This window comes from Erpetoichthys calabaricus, chromosome 4 (assembly GCF_900747795.2).
Source record: "Erpetoichthys calabaricus chromosome 4, fErpCal1.3, whole genome shotgun sequence".
Taxonomy (NCBI): domain Eukaryota; kingdom Metazoa; phylum Chordata; class Cladistia; order Polypteriformes; family Polypteridae; genus Erpetoichthys; species Erpetoichthys calabaricus.
This window is the reverse complement of record NC_041397.2, coordinates 101,848,356-101,869,750: the sequence shown is the minus strand read 5'-3', so window position 1 is coordinate 101,869,750 and position 21,395 is coordinate 101,848,356. Positions and strand designations below refer to the sequence as shown.

At 38.2% G+C, this 21,395-nt stretch overlaps 1 protein-coding gene across 2 annotated transcripts in view; it reads left to right on the top strand.

The window, feature by feature from the left end:
- The window catches only part of pcdh17 (protocadherin 17), a 129,764-nt gene that overhangs the window by 41,230 nt on the left and 67,139 nt on the right, over positions 1-21,395 (top strand). Inside the window, exons 3-4 of one of the 2 annotated variants that reach the window (XM_028799634.2) lie at positions 17,653-17,711; positions 17,838-18,007. In XM_028799634.2, coding sequence (XP_028655467.1) covers positions 17,653-17,711; positions 17,838-18,007 — 229 coding nt within the window. Of the gene's footprint in view, positions 1-17,652; positions 17,712-17,834; positions 18,008-21,395 lie in introns of both variants that reach the window. The other variant, XM_028799632.2, reaches the window with a different exon arrangement.

Here is a 21,395-nt window from a genome sequence, read left to right as displayed (position 1 = left end):
TGTTCTGGTCCACAAAACATTTTGATGATGCACTCAGAAAACAAAAATGAACAGAGAGATATCTGGTGTGGTAGAATGAGAATATTAAACAGCGAATGAATTTCATTAACAGCAGGAATTTGCTTTCAGTGAAGAAATTGCTCGAAGTTAAAATTGGTGTCCTCCAGGAACTGAATTTGAGAACCCTTAGTTATTAGGTTAAGAAGCAAAAGAAATAACTACACATTCTAAATCTTCAAAATCAAGTCCTTTAAAATGAAAGTACAAGTAACATGTTTTATTAGCAAGAGAATGTGGCTGGAATGAAAACCTGCACCCACAGCGGTCCTCCAGAACCTGAGTTTGAAAGCCATGATTTAACCAATCCAATCATCTTATGAGATGCTTGTCTACTTCACAAACATGCTGGACGATGGATGTTTTTTGATTTCCACCACTTGTGCAAAGATTATGCTTATTTTTCAAGTTAAACTATGGTTTATTTTCATGTGTCAAAGCCTAATATTAGGTGATTTTTGGACAATTATGTCTTCAACAGCGCTGTCTGGTTTAAAATGTTAGATGTCAGTCACAGTTATTCACAATTTAAATCAAATGTGTTGTGATATCTGGTAGAGACTATAGTATATATATGATAGGGAGGGGGATCATTCATGATAAGTTTAGTCACCTGGCACTTCCAACAATATATAAGGCTCCTTGGTACGCCTTGGCTGCAGATGGTGAAGTCAGGGAGAAGATAAAGAAAACTATTACTGTACCTAGATCTTGAAAGAAGTGCAAAAAATCTGGAAGAAGAAGAAGAAGAAGACATAAAGGACCAAAGGCAGTTAATAGGGGCGAGAGAGTGAAAAAGCAGTGTAAGTTCAGGATAGGATTTGGTTTAATTCTTATAGTGGTGTCGTTGTTGAACACTCAGCAGCAAATTTGGATATATAAAATGTTTGAAATATCTTTGAGGTTTATATTTCAAAGACTTGTTATGCCCTTTATTGTAGTTACCATAACGATTAAGATACATGTATTTATAAAAATCAAATGAAATCACAATAACAGCAGGGACTTTATAAACAAAATGCATCTATTCAATCAACCTGCTTTCTATAATTAACTTATGACTAATTTGTTCCAGCATTTGTCTCATCTGATTGGCTCTTAGGTTGGAAGGCACCTTTTTTTTGACCGCATAACTTTGTTTCCTGCACTCACCGATTAAGAAGAGCTTTTTGATTTCTGTCTTGACTGTATGTCACCTTCATTTCTAATATTATCTTGTAGTGCCTATTTCATTTATTTGGCTGGAAAAAAATCCATTTGTACATTGCAAGTCATTCCATTTGCAAAGCATTAGTTTTTGAGCCCATACCCAAGTCCACATCCCTCCCTTTCACACTGTTGTATGAGAAGCATGTTAACAGCAATAATGGTGCTTACAAATAACACATTTTAGCCCTCCTTTGTTATAATTTCTATTAACTGATTATGAGAAGCATATAAAAGCAGAATAACGATGCATACAATAGCTGAAAAAAATCAGTTAGGAATATAATTCACTGTTAAAAATGGTTAAAAGATATTAAGGATATGAGAATAGGTGTAAATGGATTGCATTTGAATTCACCTAGAGATGTAACAGTAGAATACCAGGCGAGGCTGACATGGGTAATGCCATGCATCTACTCGCTTCTGTTATTTGAGAATGTCACATTTCAGTTCAATTTGGATGCGTGCACTAGTGATAAAAAAGACCCCCACCCCCGCTGCCCCCTGGAAACAGACACAAAGGTGAAAAAGAGAGAGAGAGAGAAAAAAAAGAAAGCGGCTGATAATCATGCATAGGAAAACAAAATTGCTTCATGGAAGAGAAAGCAGGGCAGTCGTACAGCAGCAGCGCTTAATATCAGCTTTCACACATTTGTCTGACAGCTCTATGTTCTGTAAATGGACTGCTCCTTGCCTAGTATTTGACCGTGATGGCTGTCTTTAGAAGCTGAATCTGTGGGAGAAGTGGTATGGGAGAACTTCAGTATAGATGTAGGGGGTCATTACTGTTTTTTTTATATAATGAAAATGTAATTGAAGTGTAAATGAGGGTACATAGCGTCACTTGGGAGAATTTCATTTCCAATGAGTGAGTAAGCACTCCTAAAGCTCTTTTTACAGCACAGATGTTGAACCACTCTGCCAAATTAACAAGTACTCCAAAATTGTTCTCACATGCATATGGGGTGTCCGGTTAGGCTTGGTTAGTAGGATGACTGGGGTCTGATCAAGCTGTAAATGTATGTGGTGGGCGACTGCAAATTACCATTCTTCTGCAACTGGTGTCAGGAGTTCTTTTTTTTTTTTTTGTGTGTCTGTAGACTTTGAATAATAGGGAAAAAGTGATTAGACAGGTGTTTCTGCAGCTTGCATGATCAAATTACTGAAATTATTTATATGCCAGGCAGACAGATGTACACAGGGTAACCTTTTAATCCCATTTCACAGGTTTTCCAAACACTGCGCAGCTCGATAAATATGAACCCGATTATATTGGCAGGATAACTCCATTAAAGGGATTCAGATCTGCCTTATTGACAAGGCTCAGCTGTTAATATGACCCAGTATATTAAATTGACAGGAAAACTCAGGCGATAGAATCCGTCTGTTCTCTAATTGACAGGGAAGCCCTTTCAATAGTGTCTTAATGTGCTTTTTATTGACAGTGTAGCTCATGCTAAGTACATATCTTTACTAAATGATGTAAATATATTGAATGCAGTTCTGTTGTTGGGCCAAGAATGCTATTATAGCCCCCTCTTTCGAAGAGTGCCAGGGTGCACTTTGACACCAACAGACGCTGCAGCAGGATCATTCGTGGTATTTGTGCAAGCAAAGGGTCTTATTAACATCATCAGGAAGAACGTAATCACATTTGATGGATTGTACATTATTTTAAATGCACTGATGTTTTTGTAATGAATATGGGGCATATTGAACAAATATGGTAATAGGCTTTGCAAATTCCATTATGTTTATTTGGCGCTCGCATTTTGTGCGTCTGTGCTGTGTTTTTAAAAGATGGCATCATGCTATTTGGATAAACTGAAGCTGTTGCAGTGGCATACTGGTGCAAGCTTATAGGTTAGTCTTTCAGATGTCAGAGTCACAGATCTCCAGTGGGGAAAAAAAAAATGACGAGAAGTGGTTTTCCTCACATTCTACTGTAAGTATGTGTGTGAGGTTTTGTATTTTTTCTACCGCTTTTTCATCTTTACTTGAAACAGCTTGAGAGGGTTTTGCACATTTCTTTTCTTATTATCATTCTTCTTTCGCTTTAAATTCTGCTGGTTGACTGTTAGCTTATTTGTTTGCTGATACAATACTCCTGGCGTATGAGTGTTCTTGTTCTTTTTTCTATTGAAAGAGACCAAGCATGGTATTTCCTCACATGCTGTGTGTATGCAGCATTTGAAAATAAAATGTTAAAAATAAACATGAAACTTTAGTTATATACGGATCCAGCTCTTTAACCAGTAGAACTGTCTCCATATTTTTCAAGTGAGAATCTCTACTTTGCTTTATTCTTCTTCAGCATCCTTTGTAATTCCTTTAGCCTTTAACTTAAAGATACAAAACCGCATCATTAGTCTGACCTAGCTGAAGATCCTGGTTTAACCTTTGTCCAGACTGCAAACCCCTTTAGCAGGCTGTTTAGCCAACACCAGCTAACGGCAGACGGCATTGTTTTTCAGGCATCTGTGCTGTATTTTAAGCCTCCGTTGGGACTGAACCTTGAACTTTCATTGCAATCCCTTCAATCCAAAGAATAATCTTTACTAGTAACGTTACTGTTAAGTAGATATTGGGCTTCAGTTTAAATTAAAAAAAAAAAAACGGTCCCTGTTGCACGCTTCATATTAATAAAGGCATGTCAGGAGGAATGGAAGGTACACTTCTATGATATAGCAGTGGCTCTGTGGATTTATGGACTCTACAGTCTGGGGTTCTCCTATTTGTAAAAATCATGCAGAAACATCCGTAGCATTGTGCAGATGTGCTGCACAGAGAATTTATTCCACATGTGTCAGACCTACAAAACAGAGCTTCCCAAATCTGATTTCTAGTTTTCATCACTATCATTTTATTAATCAGTGTATAATTCTGTTATTTAACTATTTCTGTATTTAGCCTCTAGTTCTGGGAATTAAATGCACTGAACTGATTTCAACATTTTCTGTATAGCTTTCAGACTTTATTGTTACATTTTTTTCAAGTAAAGTTTTCATTTGATTGACACCTTCATCCCAGTCAGAAATTTTGGGAAACAGGAACTATTACAGATTTTGTCCTTTAGCTCTTTCTAAATACAGTGGAACCTCGGTTCACGAATGTCTCAGAACACGTACAAATTGGTTTATGACCAAAAAGTTCGCCAAACTTTTGCATCTGTTCACGACCACACACTCGGTATATGAACAAGCCAGTTTCCCTTTTGGTTTGTACGTGTTCAGTCTCTCCCTGTGCATTTCCTGTGCAGCGAGCAAGAGCGAGAGAGCGCGACACACACACACACACACACAGGCAGCACGAGAGAGAGAGCACACACACATAGGCAGCGCAAGAGAAAGAGAGACACACACACACACACAGGCAGTGGGAGAGAGAGAGAGACACACACACACACAGGCAGCATGAGAGAGACACACACACACACAGGCAGCGCGAGAGAGAGGGGGCTGGACGCATAAGGTAGAGAAGGCAGTTAAAGAATGCACTGGGCTTGATTTTGTTTTCACTTCTGTTTACAGCGATCGGTTCGTAGCGTGCATTGTTGCAATGTTACTTTTCTTGGTGGTTTATTAAATTACGGATTTTTTCAAATGTTCATTTTTTTCCCTGTGCTTAAAACTCATTAAAAAAACGTGTTTTTAGCCAGCGGTTGGTAGCGCTATTGCGCGAACTATTGCAGTGTTAGTTTTCTCTGTTGTTCAAGGTTTTCTCAGTGTTATTCAATGTTTTTACATTTAGTTTACTATTACGCTATGTATTCTATGATTTAAATAATTATATTTGTGCTTAAAAACTTAAAAAATATATATATTTACATACAGTTCGTATTGTCTGGAACAGATTAATTGTATTTACATACAATCCCATGGGGGAAATTACTTCGTTCACGACCAAATCGGGTTACGACCAGAGTTTTGGAACGAATTATGGTCGTGAACCGAGGTTTCACTGTATTTTGTAATTTTACAATTTACCTGCAGAGCAGCCTGACACATCCAGTGTCCTGTGTTCTTTTTCTGCTTGGATTTTGTCTGGGTGGAGTTTACACATTTTGTCCTTGTCCTGAAATACATTTTTCCCAAATCTTAAAGATATGCAGCTGGGGGCAATGGACAACTCTAACTGTCTCAGTGTGAGTGAGCATGTTAAGAGATGAACATTTGTGCCATTGGTGACTGCTTTGTGTTTGATGCTACAAGGATAAGCTCCAGCTTTCTGGCTCTGTGATGTGAAAGGTGTTTGGGATGACTGTTTAAATAACAGCAATTTGTAATTGATTCAGAGGTTAGTGAAGTTGTCCCATGGACGTAGAGCCCTGGGTTTGTATTTGCACCCGATTGCTGTTTGTGTGGAGTCAGAATGTTCTCACCATATGTCTATAGATTTTTTTTCCTTCAGGTACTCCAGTTTTGCTCATACAGTACATCTCATACACAAGATGTTTGTGTTATGTTACGAATATTCAAAATTTGTAAAAACTAATTCTATATAAGACCAGACTAATCTGTGACAAGCATACAAGAGTTTATTAGATATCAATTACCCATCATATGGCAAAATCAACATGACAGTAATCTTTTTGTGATTTTTTTGCTTTGCACCTTCCCCAACCATAACCTGTCATCTATGGGGTAGGAGCAAAAGCTTTAGATTCATCAAAAGTTTTGATCTTCTGTTTTCGATGGATCGCGATGTTTTAGGGTCCCCTGATACTGAAAACATTGATATCACGATGATGGGTGTGTGTCTGTCTGTGTGGGTGTGTCTGTGTGTCTCAGTTTCTTGAGGACAAATAGAGCTAAAACGGCTGGACAAAAAAATACCCACCTCAAAACTTTAATCTGTTATGAGATGATGATGTCTGCGGTGGGCTGGCACCCTGCCCGGGGTTTGTTTCCTGCCTTGCGCCCTGTGTTGGCTGGGATTGGCTCCAGCAGACCCCCGTGACCCTGTAGTTAGGATATAGCGGGTTGGATAATGGATGTATGGATGGAGATGATGATGTGCTGATTTGTTTTTGAACCAAATTATGCAAGAGAAAGGCATGCTAGAGGATCCCTCAAATACTGTAATTCTGCATTTAATTATGAATTTGTCTCATCAATTGTTATCCTAATGATCTATTTTATGATCAGAAAGATCAGCATCAGAGTAGTAAATAATTACTGAAATGTTATAGAATAGTTCGGATAACTTGGTTCCTAGGGCACAAAGGCTACTGATGTTCACATGAAAATTTTTTTTTGTCGATTCAAGGAATATAACATATAAAAAAGAAGGTCAATTGAAAAAGGGAAAAACTATGTACTCCAAACAGCATTCAGTACCGCTCCCACAAAGCCAACCCACCCCACATACAAAGAGCCTAGCAGCAGAGTTAATATCAACAAAACAGATAGATAAAGAGGAGGAAAATATTTAGGTAATGAAAGCATCAGGGCCTTGCGCCCCATGTTGGCTGGGATTGTGTCCAGCAGACCCCTGTGACCCTGTAGTTAGGATATAGCGGGTTGGATAATGGATGGATGGAAGCATCAGGCACACTCCCAAATGAACCTACTGTAAGTGTGTTGTAACTGTAGTGTCAATGGGCATCAAACAATACCGTTTTCATTTTTGAATCTGAGGTAAACCAATTCTCAATCGATTTTAAGGATGCTCTTTTAGTTGGAGAGTTAGACAGTTCCAATTGAATACATAGATTAAAAAGGAAGATTGTCAATTGTCAGCATATTGTAATTTAAGATTTTTATGGAATTATAGTATCCTTTGACTTTAAATTTGATTAGGTGGGTTTAGGAAAGTAATAGACAAAAGAATGAATGGTTAAGAAAAATATTAGCTTTACACTTTGACCACTGTCATTATGAATGAAGTGCTACAGTGCAAGTGCCAAGCCGCTCAAACATTTGGAAAGCAGCAGTAAAATCAAAATGGTTGCTAAAGCCTGTGATCTCTTGCCATGGATTTTCACATACAGTACTTTTCATTCTCATGGAGATACAACAATCACCGAAGATTGTTGTTTGGGGAAAAAAAGGATTTTTTTAAATCAGTGCAGAAATCATTGATGCTATTGTAACACAGCACTACAAATCAAAGTTTTACTGTAAAATTGTTTCATTTAGCCTAACACATTTTTGACCACTGGTACTATTAATAGTCTAATATATCAGCTTAGACTTATAATTGCCCAAAAATGTAATGCAGCACTTATGAGCAAATTATTGCAAAAATGTGTTATTAAATTAGAATAGTTTAGAGAACCTGCATTATTCCCATGGGGAAATTCAGATGCATATAGCAGCAGAAACATAAAAAACAAGGATTCAGACTCATAGAACAAATGATCAATCAATCAACTGATAATAAATAAATAAATAAAGTTGGAACATCCTCATCCTTTACAGACTCTATTTGTAGAGTTAGGTCAAAGAGAAAGTGTTGGACACAATCTCAATCAAGTGCAGAAAGTAAAAAAAAGAGAGAATACTGCAACAGTGTTTAACACTTTATTGTTGCTCAATCTTCTCTTTTTTTCTAAAGAAATTTTTCATCATATGTTTGCCATGGTATTTCATTACAGATCTGATTAATTCCTTTCTCCTTTGGTTTCTTACAACTGTCTACCAAATTGTTTCCTGTTGTGGTGATTCAATTCTTAAGCAGAACAAAATTAGGCTGATAAAAAATATTTTTCTTTTACATGTTTTGGTTAAATGCCCATAAATTCCACTTCAACAGAGATATTAAGTCCTAAAGTGATGTGAGATTTTTAGCAATGGCAATCTGGTCCAAGCAACAAGTAACCCTCTTGAGGCTTAAGAGGCTTGAGGCTTGCAACCTTACCACTTGCATAGTGGTTTCCCAATGGCTATGACTCCACTACACTGTTTTTACCAATACATTTCTCTGTGCAAGTGATACTAGAGTGTTGTACCGTGTTAGCCATTATGGATGTAGTGAGAAGTCAAGCAAAATGACACCTTTTGTTGGCTAACTAAAAAGATTACAATATGCAAGCTTCCGAGGCAACTCAGGCCCCTTTTTCAGGCAAGATGTAATGTAATTATACACACGCACACAGAGTACATGTTTTTACAAAGCACCATAACACCATATGTATATTGGGTAAGTTATGGGTCCATAATCTCCTAGTCATTTTACCTGCCCGGGCTTCAATTGAAAGAAAAAAACAAAACAAAAATTGAATAACGTAAATAATTGTTCAATTTCATAAAGCTGTAAGTTGTCTTGGAAAAATGCTTGATTAAAATGCTCAACATATATGTATACTGCACTTACAATATCTGCAGATTTAATTTTCAAACATAGCTTCACAGTGTCTTTGATTTATACTTTTAAGTATGTGCTGCAATTCAGTTTCAAGCACACATTTTATTCCCCCCAAAAAGAATTGCCTTTTACTTATGTTTGAGAATCTTTCTATCAGCAATGTACTGGTCAGATTTACTGTAGATATCGATTACAAATCAGATATTATAAACTTTATAACACTGTAAATTGATAACTGGAGAATGCACAAAAAACCCGCACAAATAAAACATGTAGACTCTACACTGGCAATGCCCATCCATTTGCTTGGAGTTGTGATTTTAACAGAATTAACCAATGGGATATCACTTTACCATCACAAAAATCCAAAATAAGCGTATCTTAATGAAGGCAAAATTCATTTATAGGATGAATATTTTTTATTTGAACTTTTCTCAACAAAAAATGGACTTATATAGCAGGATTGTAATACTAGAAACAATTTTTCTCTAATGTTGCTGCACCATAAATAACCTTGGGGCCTCTGTTCAGAAGCAATAATTACTAATAATGTTAATCATTTAGGAATTGGAAGTATGTCTGCAATAATTAAATAATCAATCAAAATAATCAGGCTAGGTCATATATATGTTTAATTTTCATTTACTTGTAATGAATGAAATTCAATTTCCATCCATCTGCCCATCCATCTCCTAAACCAATTTAATCTGAGTTTTGGGTCATAGGTTGAAACCTATCCTGGCAGCCTTCATGCAAGGCAGGACCCAGCCTAGGATAGGGTGCCAGTTCATCCCAGAAAACATTGAATCGTACACTCATACACACACACAGTCATTTTAAAGTCAGCACTTTATCTACCTTGATTATCTTTGGGATGCTGGAGGAAAACCGCAGTACCCAGATACAAACCCACACAGGGAGACACAAAAACAGGAAGAAGCTGCAGAGTCTACATGTATGGTAACTGGGCAAACTCAATATCCTGGAGCTTTTAAGCAGTGAAGCTAACTCCTGCACTACTGTGCTTTCCATCCATCCATTCTCCAACCCACTGAATCCGAACACAGGGTCACGGGGGTCTGCTGGAGCCAATCCCAGCCAACACAGGGCACAAGGCAGGAAACAATCCTGGGCAGGGTGCCAACCCACCGCAGGACAACTACTGTGCTTTTCAGATGTGAAATTCAAACAACTTAAATAACAATATTTTGTCTCGTCAGAGCGTCGCTGGCAAGTGTATTCTATCATAGCTGTGTCTAGTCAAAACTTTATATTCTTAAATTGAATTATGGTAAACAAAACATCCCAAAACAGTGGAGTAGATCTGAGCAAATTCATCAGAGTCAATAATAATTTAACCTGCCAAATGCCAGCGACTCTAAGCTCCGTGATATGAACTGTCTCAGCAATTAAATTAGAAAATTCATTAATGTGTTCTCTACCCAGGAATGACTATTCCTCCTCATCAGCTAGCAACTTTCAGTATCTCTATTGACCTTGAGCATCTCTAGATTCTTTTGTGTCTTTCCAAAATTCATTTGTGCACTATCTGCTCAATACACGTCACTTAATTTTTCTAATAGTACACAGCTATTGTGCCAGCATTCCTTTTGGGTGATTGCAACTAGGAATAAAAGATATTTTTCCAATCTAAAGTTTATTTAAGAATGTCTTCAGTGTTCTACGAGGAAGGACAGCATGGTAGTACAAAGAAAAGCATTGTCACCTTAAATCATGTAGACCCTTGCAGAAATGTAACTCTGAGGTACGGAATTTGCTCTGTAGCTCCATGAACAATTCTGGGCATGTATAAAAATTGTCCAAATGTACACAACATGACCCAAATGTTCATAGCCCTGAAGCAGCTCCAGCACAACCTGGCTTGTCAAGGGACAGTTCTCTCTTTGAAAGAAATACTTTCCTGTATATGTAATTACTTTCAGGCAGAAACCAGTGTTTGCTTCTGCCAGTACAAAATCCTTTATGCCATACTTTGTGGGCTTGTCTGGCATATATTTGCAGAAAAAAGGTGTCCCTTTTATTTTATCATAGATTCATGCACAGACAAATCACAGCCAGGCTGATAAAATTGTTTCTATGTTGGTTCCACAATGTCAAGCAGGGGCTGAACTTTATGCATGGCGTTATAGCCTGGCTTACCCCATGGGATCTGCTTCTGTTTATTACAGAAGTGAATAAAAGTTTGCAGCATCACGTACCTATCATCACACTGCATAACCTGTCCAAAGCCACCAGGGGACAAAGCACGTTTGGACCAATGCTCCCTGAAGTTATGTCACCAGTTCTGTCCCATCTCTATTTGTAATGCCACAGCGCGCTTCATCTCGTCTTTTGTTGTGGGTTTCCACTTTGAAAAACGAGAATGCGATACAAGCGCAGCCCGCGATTCAAAAAATTTCTCTGCCTACCTGTTTGTCTCGTCTGACAGTAGCTGAAAAGCAGCATCAGGAGAGAGCAGCCTGAAGTAGTTCAGCAGCTGGTGATCTGTCGTGTCCAACAGCAAGCCATGCCGTCTTGTGAAGTATGGTAGCCAGTTCGGCTCTCACGGATCAATGTCTGTGTATTCCTCCCACGCGAACCTTGCCGTAGATGCATCGGCTGCGCAAAGTTGCTCAGCTGGCAGCGGATCAGCTGGCGCGGCATCGGCTGGTGTCCGATCAGCTGATGCCAGCTTCTCACTCTCTTGTTCGATCTCCTGATCACTGTCAATAAAATCCGATTCTGAAAAATCAGAGTCCGACTCCGCGATAATGCGCAAAACATTGTCTGCCGAGTGTTTTCTTTTCTGCACTCGCTTCGCTCCCTTGTGACATGTCGATGCCATCTTGCCATTGTTTACATTTCGCAACTCACGCACACGCAAGGATTAGTTGCCGAGTCAACGAGTCTAGCATTCCTCTAAGCACAGAGGGAATGCCTGCAACGTGACAGTGAGTTTTGTCACCATTAACAGCTGATTGTCACCCTCTATCCCTGCATGTCGACTTTTGTCGACATTCGCCCTCAACCCCTCCTGTCGACAAAAGTCGACATCCGCCCTAAAAGTGCTACGCAATACAATAGTAACAATGGTTGCTTTTATGTGTAAAGGTCAACATGTAAAAAATGCTCAAGTTTATTTTTTGAGACACCCAGGGTTGATTGTAAAGGGCGCAATTAGAATCTTTTCAGAGCTGGGAAGGAGATAGATCAGAGAAATAACCGTCCTAAACCATCCTAAACTAACTTCCCAAGTTCTTCATGAAAAAACTAAGGAAGATTTGGCCTATATAGGGATACAAGGTCCCATCTCTGTATTCAGGCCTCCAATTATGTTTAAGTGGTAAGTATCTATGTGACAAGATATAGAGTAAAGCTAAATATGAGGGTTAGGTGCAATTCCTTTTAAGTGCCCATCATGTCAAAGACAGATCTTTTTGAACATGATTTTGACAGTGAAAACTCCCACGGAGGACTTGAAAAGTTACTTTCCTGTCAGAAAATGAGGCAGAGCTTGTGTGGAAAGTTGAAAAGTACCAGCTAGACATAGTCATGTTCATCACTATGCACAGCATCGGCTCTGAAATCAGACTTCTAGATAGGAAAAGGTTTCTCTCAAATTCTCAGGAGTTGACCTCTTAGAAAGGGTACAATCACATGTCCCCCTCTGCGTGTTGTGCATTTGGAGTTGGTCTCTTCAATAGGTCTTTGAAATGCAGAGAAGAATTCCATTAATGATGATTACATGTGTTTACCAAACATCTATTCTGTCTATCCTGCCTTTTTAGAGATGGCAGATGTGGCACTCTGTCAAAAGCTAATGTCTATAGATTTGGTAGTCATACTGTGAGCATTACTGGGAGAATTCTACATTCATTTCAATAACGACAGAAACATCTGAAGTGGTGTGATTGGGGAAAAAAAATCTGTTGAACATTTTCATGCCAGTCATTTGTTTTAAATGGCAAATAGTATATCTGAACACAAGAATGCTTTAAAGAGTACAGTGATAATACCAGAATAATGTACTTTATGTTAATAAACCACTTCCTAATCTTGTTACCTGAACTGAAGCCACATGTGTTACATTTTGTTTGACATTGCATGCCCAACCAACCTGGAAGGGGGTCTGTCTCTGAATTGTCCTTCCCAAGATGTCTTCCATTTATTTCCCTGCAAAGTTTTTTTTTTTTTTTTGGAATTTGTTCTTGTCTACTTAGAGAGTAAAGGTGGGGGGCTGTCTAAAAACAGGGCCTTTTAAAATCCATTGAGGCATTTCTTATGTGATTTTGGGCACAAGAAATAAATTGTTGTTGTTGAATAGCTGACTAAAACTTGGTGGTAAGTTGTCTCTCATTGTAAAATATATGGAATTGAAGTATAGAACTAAATCCTTGGGTAAACAGTTACATTTATTATCAAATCTATTTTCTTATCTTTACTAGTTGTCATGAGCTGGTGGAACTCACTGGATGATATAGTAGACACAAACTGCTAAAAGAAGTCTCCTGTGGAGGGTTATGGGGCTTGCTGTTTATAGTAGGGTCAGGGGTAGGACAGTGCTGTAGTCCTACTGCTACTCTGTTTTGGGAGGATCCAGCTGGGGTAGTTTGGGCATCTTGTGTAGATACCCCATGGTTTCTCCTGCTTTAGATGTACTGGGCATTCAAGCTTATTGTTATAATGTATGTACCTAGTACAATGAGGTTGTTATTTGCATGTCTCATATAGACGTGTGACAGTGTATACTACAAACAAGACTAAAAGAATATACCACTACACATTAAACGCAACATCTGACAATAGTGATGGTGTGGGTTGGCACCATGCTTCCGCTTCTGTTTGGGAGCCTCTTGAACCCGCCACCGTCGATAGTCATAACCGAGATGAGCCAGGCAATTGAGGACACACTCACATAGCAAGGGGTAGGTGCAAAAGTAATTACAGTGATCCCTCGCTATATTGCGCTTCGCCTTTCGCGGCTTCACTCTATCGCGGATTTTATATGTAAGCATATTTAAATATATATCGCGGATTTTTTGCTGGTTCGCAGATTTCTGAGGACAATGGGTCTTTTAATTTCTGGTACATGCTTCCTCAGTTGGTTTGCCCAGTTGATTTCATACAAGGGACGCTATTGGCAGATGGCTGAGAAGCTACCCAACTTACTTTTCTCTTTCTCTCTCTTGCGCTTTCTCTGATCCTGACGTAGGGGGTGTGAGCAGGGGGGCTGTTCGCACACCTAGACGATACGGACGCTAGTCTAAAAATGCTGAAAGATTATCTTCACGTGCTACCTTCTGTGCAGCTGCTTAGTGAAGCGACATGCTGCACAGTGCTTCGCATACTTAAAAGCTCGAAGGGCAAGTATTGATTTTTGCATGTTTGTTTTTCTCTGTCTCTCTCTATCTCTCTCTCTTTCTCTCTCTCTCTCTCTCCCTGCTCCTGACGGAGGGGGTGTGAGCTGCCGCCTTCAACAGCTTTGTACCAGCGGTGCTTCGCATACTTAAAAGCAAACAGCCCTATTGATTTGTTTGCTTTCTCTGTCTTTATGACAGTCTCTGCTCCTGACGCACACTCCTTTGAAGAGAAAGATATGTTTGCATTCTTTTAATTGTGAGACAGAACTGTCATCTCTGTCTTGTCATGGAGCACAGTTTAAACTTTTGAAAAAGAGACAAATGTTTGTTTGCAGTGTTTGAATAACGTTCCTGTCTCTCTACAACCTCCTGTGTTTCTGCGCAAATCTGTGACCCAAGCATGACAATATAAAAATAACCATATAAACATATGGTTTCTACTTTGCGGATTTTCTTATTTCGCGGGTGGCTCTGGAACGCAACCCCCGCGATGGAGGAGGGATTACTGTAGTACTTTTATTAAAAATCCAACAAATCAAAAACAAAAGTGTACAAGTGCAATGCATAATCATTTCATTAAATAATCCATAAAATTAGTTTCAAATCTAATCAAAAAAGTTTCAATAAATAAATGATCCATTAAATCCATGAAAAATGAGTTTACAAATCAAAAGCAGGAATCCAGTTCTGTATGGGCTATTTTAGCAGAGGAGTTGCCCAACCAACAGGTACAGCCAATCCTCAAAACCAGGCTGGAGTCCCTTCTGTCTGTGGTTCCTAGCACGGCGTCGCACTGAGCCTCCTCTTCTCCCGATGTCACTCCTTAGCCTTACACCTGCCTCTTTCCATTCTTCCCTTCTTTAACCTCCGTTTCTTCCTCTTCTGTTTGTTTCCTTTCTGCCCCTGTCATGCAGGCTCCTCTTATATTAGGCAGATTTGGCACAGGTGTGAGACACTGCTCACTCCAAGGTAAGAATGAGGCACCTGACTGACGATTGCATTGGCATATGTAGGTGCACTCAGCCATGCACCCCAACCATCCTCAGAGCAAAGTACGTTCGCACACACCCACACCTGACTGGAGCCTGCACTTCCCCCGACATGATTATTTACTGAAAATTCACTCAATTCCACGGACCACCCATCACAACAATATAAATAGGTAACAGAAGTTAGGTACCTTCAAGCAGTTATTAATAAAAGCAAATGTTGAGAGGCCCAATGACCCAATGGTAAAAACTGTTCATGGTTCTGAGTATGAATGCTCCTGTGACCTTAGCCTGCATGGAGGAGAAAGGAAAGTGACTTTCTAGGGATTGGAGGCCATTAGTGATACAGTATGCCTTTTGAATGCAGCACATGTTATGTATTTCCTAGACATAATGGAGCTGTGTACCGGTTATATTTTGAACCTACCCCACCTCCCCCTGAAGTGTTTTGCTATACTGAAGATGTTTTGCTGCCAGGAAGAATGGATTCAACCCACAGAATTTGTATGCATAGATGGAAACATCCAGACTTTCCTGATGATTGCTGAGATGTGTGTTGCACCCACTTTAGGTTGTCATTGATAGTGACCCTAAGAAACTGAAAGCTATGGACTCTGTCCATAGCATTCCCATAAATGTAGAAGACATAATGAGCTGCCTCCTCTTTCCTGAAGTCTAAGACCAACTTCTGTGCTTTGCTTACATAATTAGAGAGATTGATATCCAGGCACTACTGTGTCAGAATTCAAAACGTGTTCTTTGTAAGCTGTTTTATCCTGGGAGGTACCCGTGTTGAGAATCAGTGATGTTTCCAGTCCACACACGTTGGGGTCTGACATTGTCTGACAATTAGGAATTCCAAATTCCAGTTGCACAATGCAGCACAAGGTCCCAGGTTGAGGAGCTTGGCAGTCTTAATGGAATAACTGTGTTAAATACTGAGCACAGTAGTCTAACATAGTAGCTTCCTGATGTGGCTGCCAAGAATGAGAGGAGCTGAAACTGAACTTGTAGATATCTAGTAGGGAAGTAAATATTTTAATTTGCTACATATTTTTTTATATATTACACTTCGTTTACCTCAGTGGAATTCAAGTTAAATTTAATTGGGATAATCTTCTTCAAATATTTGACCCTTGATTCTTGTTCTGCTCTATGTTCACATACTTTATGTTATAATACTATAGAGGTCTTCACTTTTTGTGCATCAGGGTATTTGGGTTGTAATTTCTTCTGTTAACTGTCTGTTCTGTAAACCACCCACCATTGGAAACTTGTTTGCAAAACATAACCAGTCATCTAGTGAAGCAGTCGTTTGTCATCCTAATGTAGAAAAATAATCCAAACTGTTTTTATTCTTGCATTAATGGGATCTGGCTAATCTCTTGTGGAAATCTTGTATTCAGAATGTATTTTTCAGAAAGACAGCATATTATTTCAACAACAGCAACAAAAAAAAACCTTTATATGTATACGAAGTGAGGGAGAAAAAGACTGTGAGAAAGAGAGGGGAAGAGCAGCTTTCAGTTAAATCAGCCTTATGGGTACACAGTGAATTCCTATTTATGTTTCAAGCAATTTACTTTGTTTACTGCCACTTCCACATCAATTGCTCGAAGAGAAATTGAATGTAATTTAATTAAAATAATGCTAAACCAGACTATCTGTGCAGAGATGGAAGACAGAAATCATGTGATGCTTTTATTAAATAAACATTTACCGCAATGGATTCCCTTTCTTAGGATTAATTTTGGGGAGTGTCTCCCCCCACGACATTTTTAGCAGTCTTTAAAAAATGACTTTTGTATATTTGTGATTTTGAACTCACAATTAATGGCTTTATAAAGGCAAGTTAATGATTTCTTTGTGGAGGTTTGATTGTGTAAAACAGGCTTCACGTTTGCCTTAGTACAGTTTGAAAAAGCTGGAGTCATTTAAAAAGCATTTGTTTTGGAGCCGAATAGAAGAAACAAAAGACTTTGATGCTTTCTTTGATGTAGAAATGGGATTCACATGAAATCTGTGGAAGTATAATATTGCATCTACCTTCCCTAAGACATTTCTCTAAAAACTAATAAAGAAATAACCTTATATTTCAAGTCTGTATTTTTCACTATATCACCCTTAGGAAACATTTGTGTGGTGTCACAGTTTATTTTTATTTTCATCTGTTGTCTGTAGTTTGGATAAGTTTAGTTAAGATATGACTCTAATGGTGATTTAAAGAATTTAACAGTAAAAATCTTTTTAATATGAAACCTAAATTGCTTTGTACAAATTTGGAACCCCACCTTTTTAAGTTATTTGCAGATGATGCCTAATATCATTAAATGGGCATTAAAATTTAATTATCTTTCTCCCTGTAACATAAAACAGATTTGGGTTATTTATTATTTCCATTCAAAATATTCATCATCTTCATATCATTTTGAAATGAAGGACTTAATAATTTCATGTGCCCCCATTAAAGATGAAGATTGGCCTTTTATTCCAGGAGGGTTGGGTGGCTTCTGTTTACACTAGCAGGTAATTTAAGGCTTTGAAAATACAGAATTGTTTGGACTGCATAATTAAAGTGGCCCGTGTTTTGTTAAGTAATTAAAATGTACAAATCTAAAGATTAAAGAAAACTTTTGCATTATTAATCATTTTTCCAACAGGAAATCTTGTTTCACGGCAGGAGACATTTCTGTGTAGCACAATACGTAAATTTTTTCCTTTCTCCTTCACAGACAGACAATTTTCCCGCAGAGCCCAATTACATGGGCAGCAGGCAGCAGTTTGTTCAAAGGTAAGGGCTATTAAATAACTTGCTCAGCCATCGCATTTGCATTCCTGTCAGAATTATTCCTTCAGACCATATTACTCAAATTGGAGTCAGTAAAGGAGACATTCTGGTTCTGTCTATTTTTAGCAGTTCAACATTCAAAGACCCCGAGCGTGCAAGTCTAAGAGACAGTGGGCATGGAGACAGTGACCAGGCTGACAGTGACCAGGACACCAATAAAGGCTCCTGCTGTGACATGTCAGCTAAGGAAGCCCTCAAGATGAAATCCACTACAGTTAAACCCCAGCCGCTCGCACCAGGTGAGTTAAAGCTGTGGCATCTTTTTGTAAAAGATCAGCCCACTCCCTCTGTTTCTCTCTTGCTGTCTCTCTCTGTCTCTTTCACTCACTAAGTCTATCTCTTTTCCCTATCTCCTCTGTCTCAGCTTTCACTCTCCCTGTATGCCAGCCATAGTAACAGTTTATCAAACTAGACAAGCCCATTATGATTTTATAAGCCAAATCACTTTAGCCCTTCCATTTAGTCCGAGCTGGGGACCTGTACTGTGGATTATTTCTTAAAATTTTAATAATGGAACATGGAAAATGACTTATCATATACTTGGCAATGTAACATCCTACGGTTTGATTAAAAATGAATAATTATTTTAACCGTCGTCACTGGACAGATTACATATGACATGTGTAGAACAATAACGGGTCTGATATAAATTTCATTTTCATTCTGTTTGATTGTAGAAGCGTTTCAGCACACTTGCTGTTTAGTTCCTTTTGAGTGAGGAACTTTAACCCTGGGAGTGTTGATTGCTTTTTGCTCCATCACATTTCACTCAATTATAACACTGTCAAGGCCAGCCTTGTGTATTTGCCTGTCGCAGCTTTGTGTCTTTTCTTGTATCTTTCTTAAAGAAAAGCAATTACCAACAACTTGAAGGGATCTGCATTTTTTATATTCATAAAAAAAGAGACCGATTACATCAGGCATAACTGCAACAAGCCTAGAGCTTCAATATAGGATATACTGACGTGTTAATACAGCCGACAGTTTGAATAATTATGTCCTCTCTGACAACAAAGTTAATAGTAGCCAAAATGAAATGTTGTAGTCAAACTGGCATTTATAATAAGCAGAACAGAATTTGGGGGAACAACTAAAGAAGGTCCATACAACAGTAGGTTTTGATTATTTCCTCCCAGTTGAATGGCATACATTTAGCAATTATACTAACAGGTTTGGCAAGGAAGAGATAGGCAAATAGAATATATTGTTACAAAACAGTGATCAGATTTTCCCTGTGAACTTTGGTGGTTGTTTTATAGGAGGAACAGTCTAAAATCTTGTGATTCAAATAATTATGCCCTGTTAAATTAGATGGCAGGCCATAAAACAAAATGAATGAATTCTCCGTGGAGTGAGCTAAGTTCCAGAGTCAGTAAGATAAACAGGTTGATGTTTCTATTTGAAATAATTCGAGACAAGTAGTTCTTATAATATGTACATTAGTAAAGCAATCAATTTGTTGCTTTGTTCACATCTGAATTGCTAGTTCACATTGCACTCTTAGATATCCTTTTAAGGGACCCAAGATAACTGTCATCTTGGGAAATCGTTATGAGGCCAATTTTCTCAAAATCAATCAGTACACGGCATGTTTAAGAAGTATTTGTTTCATAATCATGTGTCTCATTTAATTCCACTCCAGTCATTCTGATGATTTCCTGCCTTTTCAGAAAAAAAAATGTTATATTTGTGAACATAGTGTAGAATTTGAAACTTGCTGTTGTATACAGTAAATGAAGATGAATATAGTTAGACACTTAAATATTCATGGTGGGACTATCTTATGCTCAGTTAAATAAATGCTGTTTTGGACAGGATTAAAAACCTCTATTGTTTGTGGTTTTTTGGAGAAACTCTAGACACGTTTAACTAGGCCCTGCATATGGACTATGCTCTTAGTTAAAACTAACGATAAACTGAGAGGTATCACCTTTCTCACCCTTGGGAAACATTCCGTATAGGCAGGTGTATCCATGTCTTATGTGCTAAAGAGAATCACTTTTGTACTAATTCTCATTAAACTTGTTCCTAATAGCCTGCAATTTTGATAAACATATGTGCGGATTACACATTTTTAGGTGCTTGTGTTGATTGCAAAGTAAAAGATAGGTAATAGAGATTTTCTTGAAACGTGTCCGTTTTTACAAAATCTTTTGTACTAGAGAGACCAACTGGACCATTACACTTACTTAATATATATGATATTTCTATTATATTTTCCTGTTTTTTATTTCTGATTTGCACTTACATCATAATTCAGTGGAGACACAGCTCCTGAACTTAGGCTCAGTTCCTATCTCAGTCCCAGTCATTGTGCAGTTATTAAATTCTTCCTGTGTTTGTGTGGATTTCCTCCATGTAATTGGCATCTCACAGCTGATTCAGCAAGAAGTGAGAGTGAGTTTGTGCATTGGTACGTCACATGGACTGGTCTTCTCTCCAGATGTCTTTCCTGCCCTACACCCAAATGTTAAGTCTACAGCAGAAAAAATAGGTTCAGAAAATGGATGGCTAGCAATTATAATAATACATTTCTTTACTTGCAGAATCATTCTGTAGAGCATTCATTATACCCAACTCATATCTGTTCAAAATGAGGCATATGTCTCAAACATTTTTAACTCCTTGCCTTTGTTATATTGCATTTTGCCTTATTCTTAGGTTAACTGGCTACATTGGGCCTCTGTGTTAGTGTGGTGGTGTGTACATGTCTGGTCCCTGTGGTGGTCCCCACAATCCTGAACTGAAATAATCAGATCTGATAGTTTTATTTAATTGTTTTTATTACTTTAATGGAATTCAACTTGTGACAAAGTGTGATGGGCATTGGCAATAGATGAACACTGGCAGAAGGTGTTAAGAAACTATTTTTAGTTGTTTGATCAAAAAGAAGGCAACATGGATGCAAACGTCAGTAAACTTAATAAAAACAACTGTAATTTGTGAAGCTTTTCACTGTTTCACTGTACAGTTAATCTTATGTGCTTTCATTGCTCTCTACCTGTTCATTGAATATATGGTTCTGCTCTACAACATTGAGAATATTTTATTTGATTGGCTATCCTTATTTTGTCTCTTATTGGCATACTGAACTCTAGGAATCCCATCATTCTTTTTTTAAAATGATTTCCTTTCTTATTTGAGTATCAGCTGTTCAAATATAGTAAGTAATTACATTGAGGAGGGACTCGTTGTAGTGAAGTAGCTGTGACTGCCTCACACACAAAGTGTGAATTCCGGTGCAGTGACTCTCTGTGCCACTGCTTGTACCTTTTTACCATTGCCTGCATGGTTTTATCTCCAAGTACTTCACTTCTACATCCACATTCCAAGGATATTCAAATTAGGTTAATTGGTGACTCTAAACAGGCCGCCGGTTATTGAATATTAGAGTATCCAGCACTACTGCCCCTATCAGGATCTTATGTTGTGCCCTTTATTGCCAGGGCAGGCCTTCAAGTTGAACTACCCAAAAAATCTGGACAGAAAATTGGTTGAATTTATACTGTGACATGAAATCAAGGTGGGGGGTTAGCTTATCAATTGCCTATTTCTACAAACTGAGCAAGGCTATGTTTTTAAATATGTGCCCCATATTAGTTTAATCAAAAGTTACAAGGTGATTTA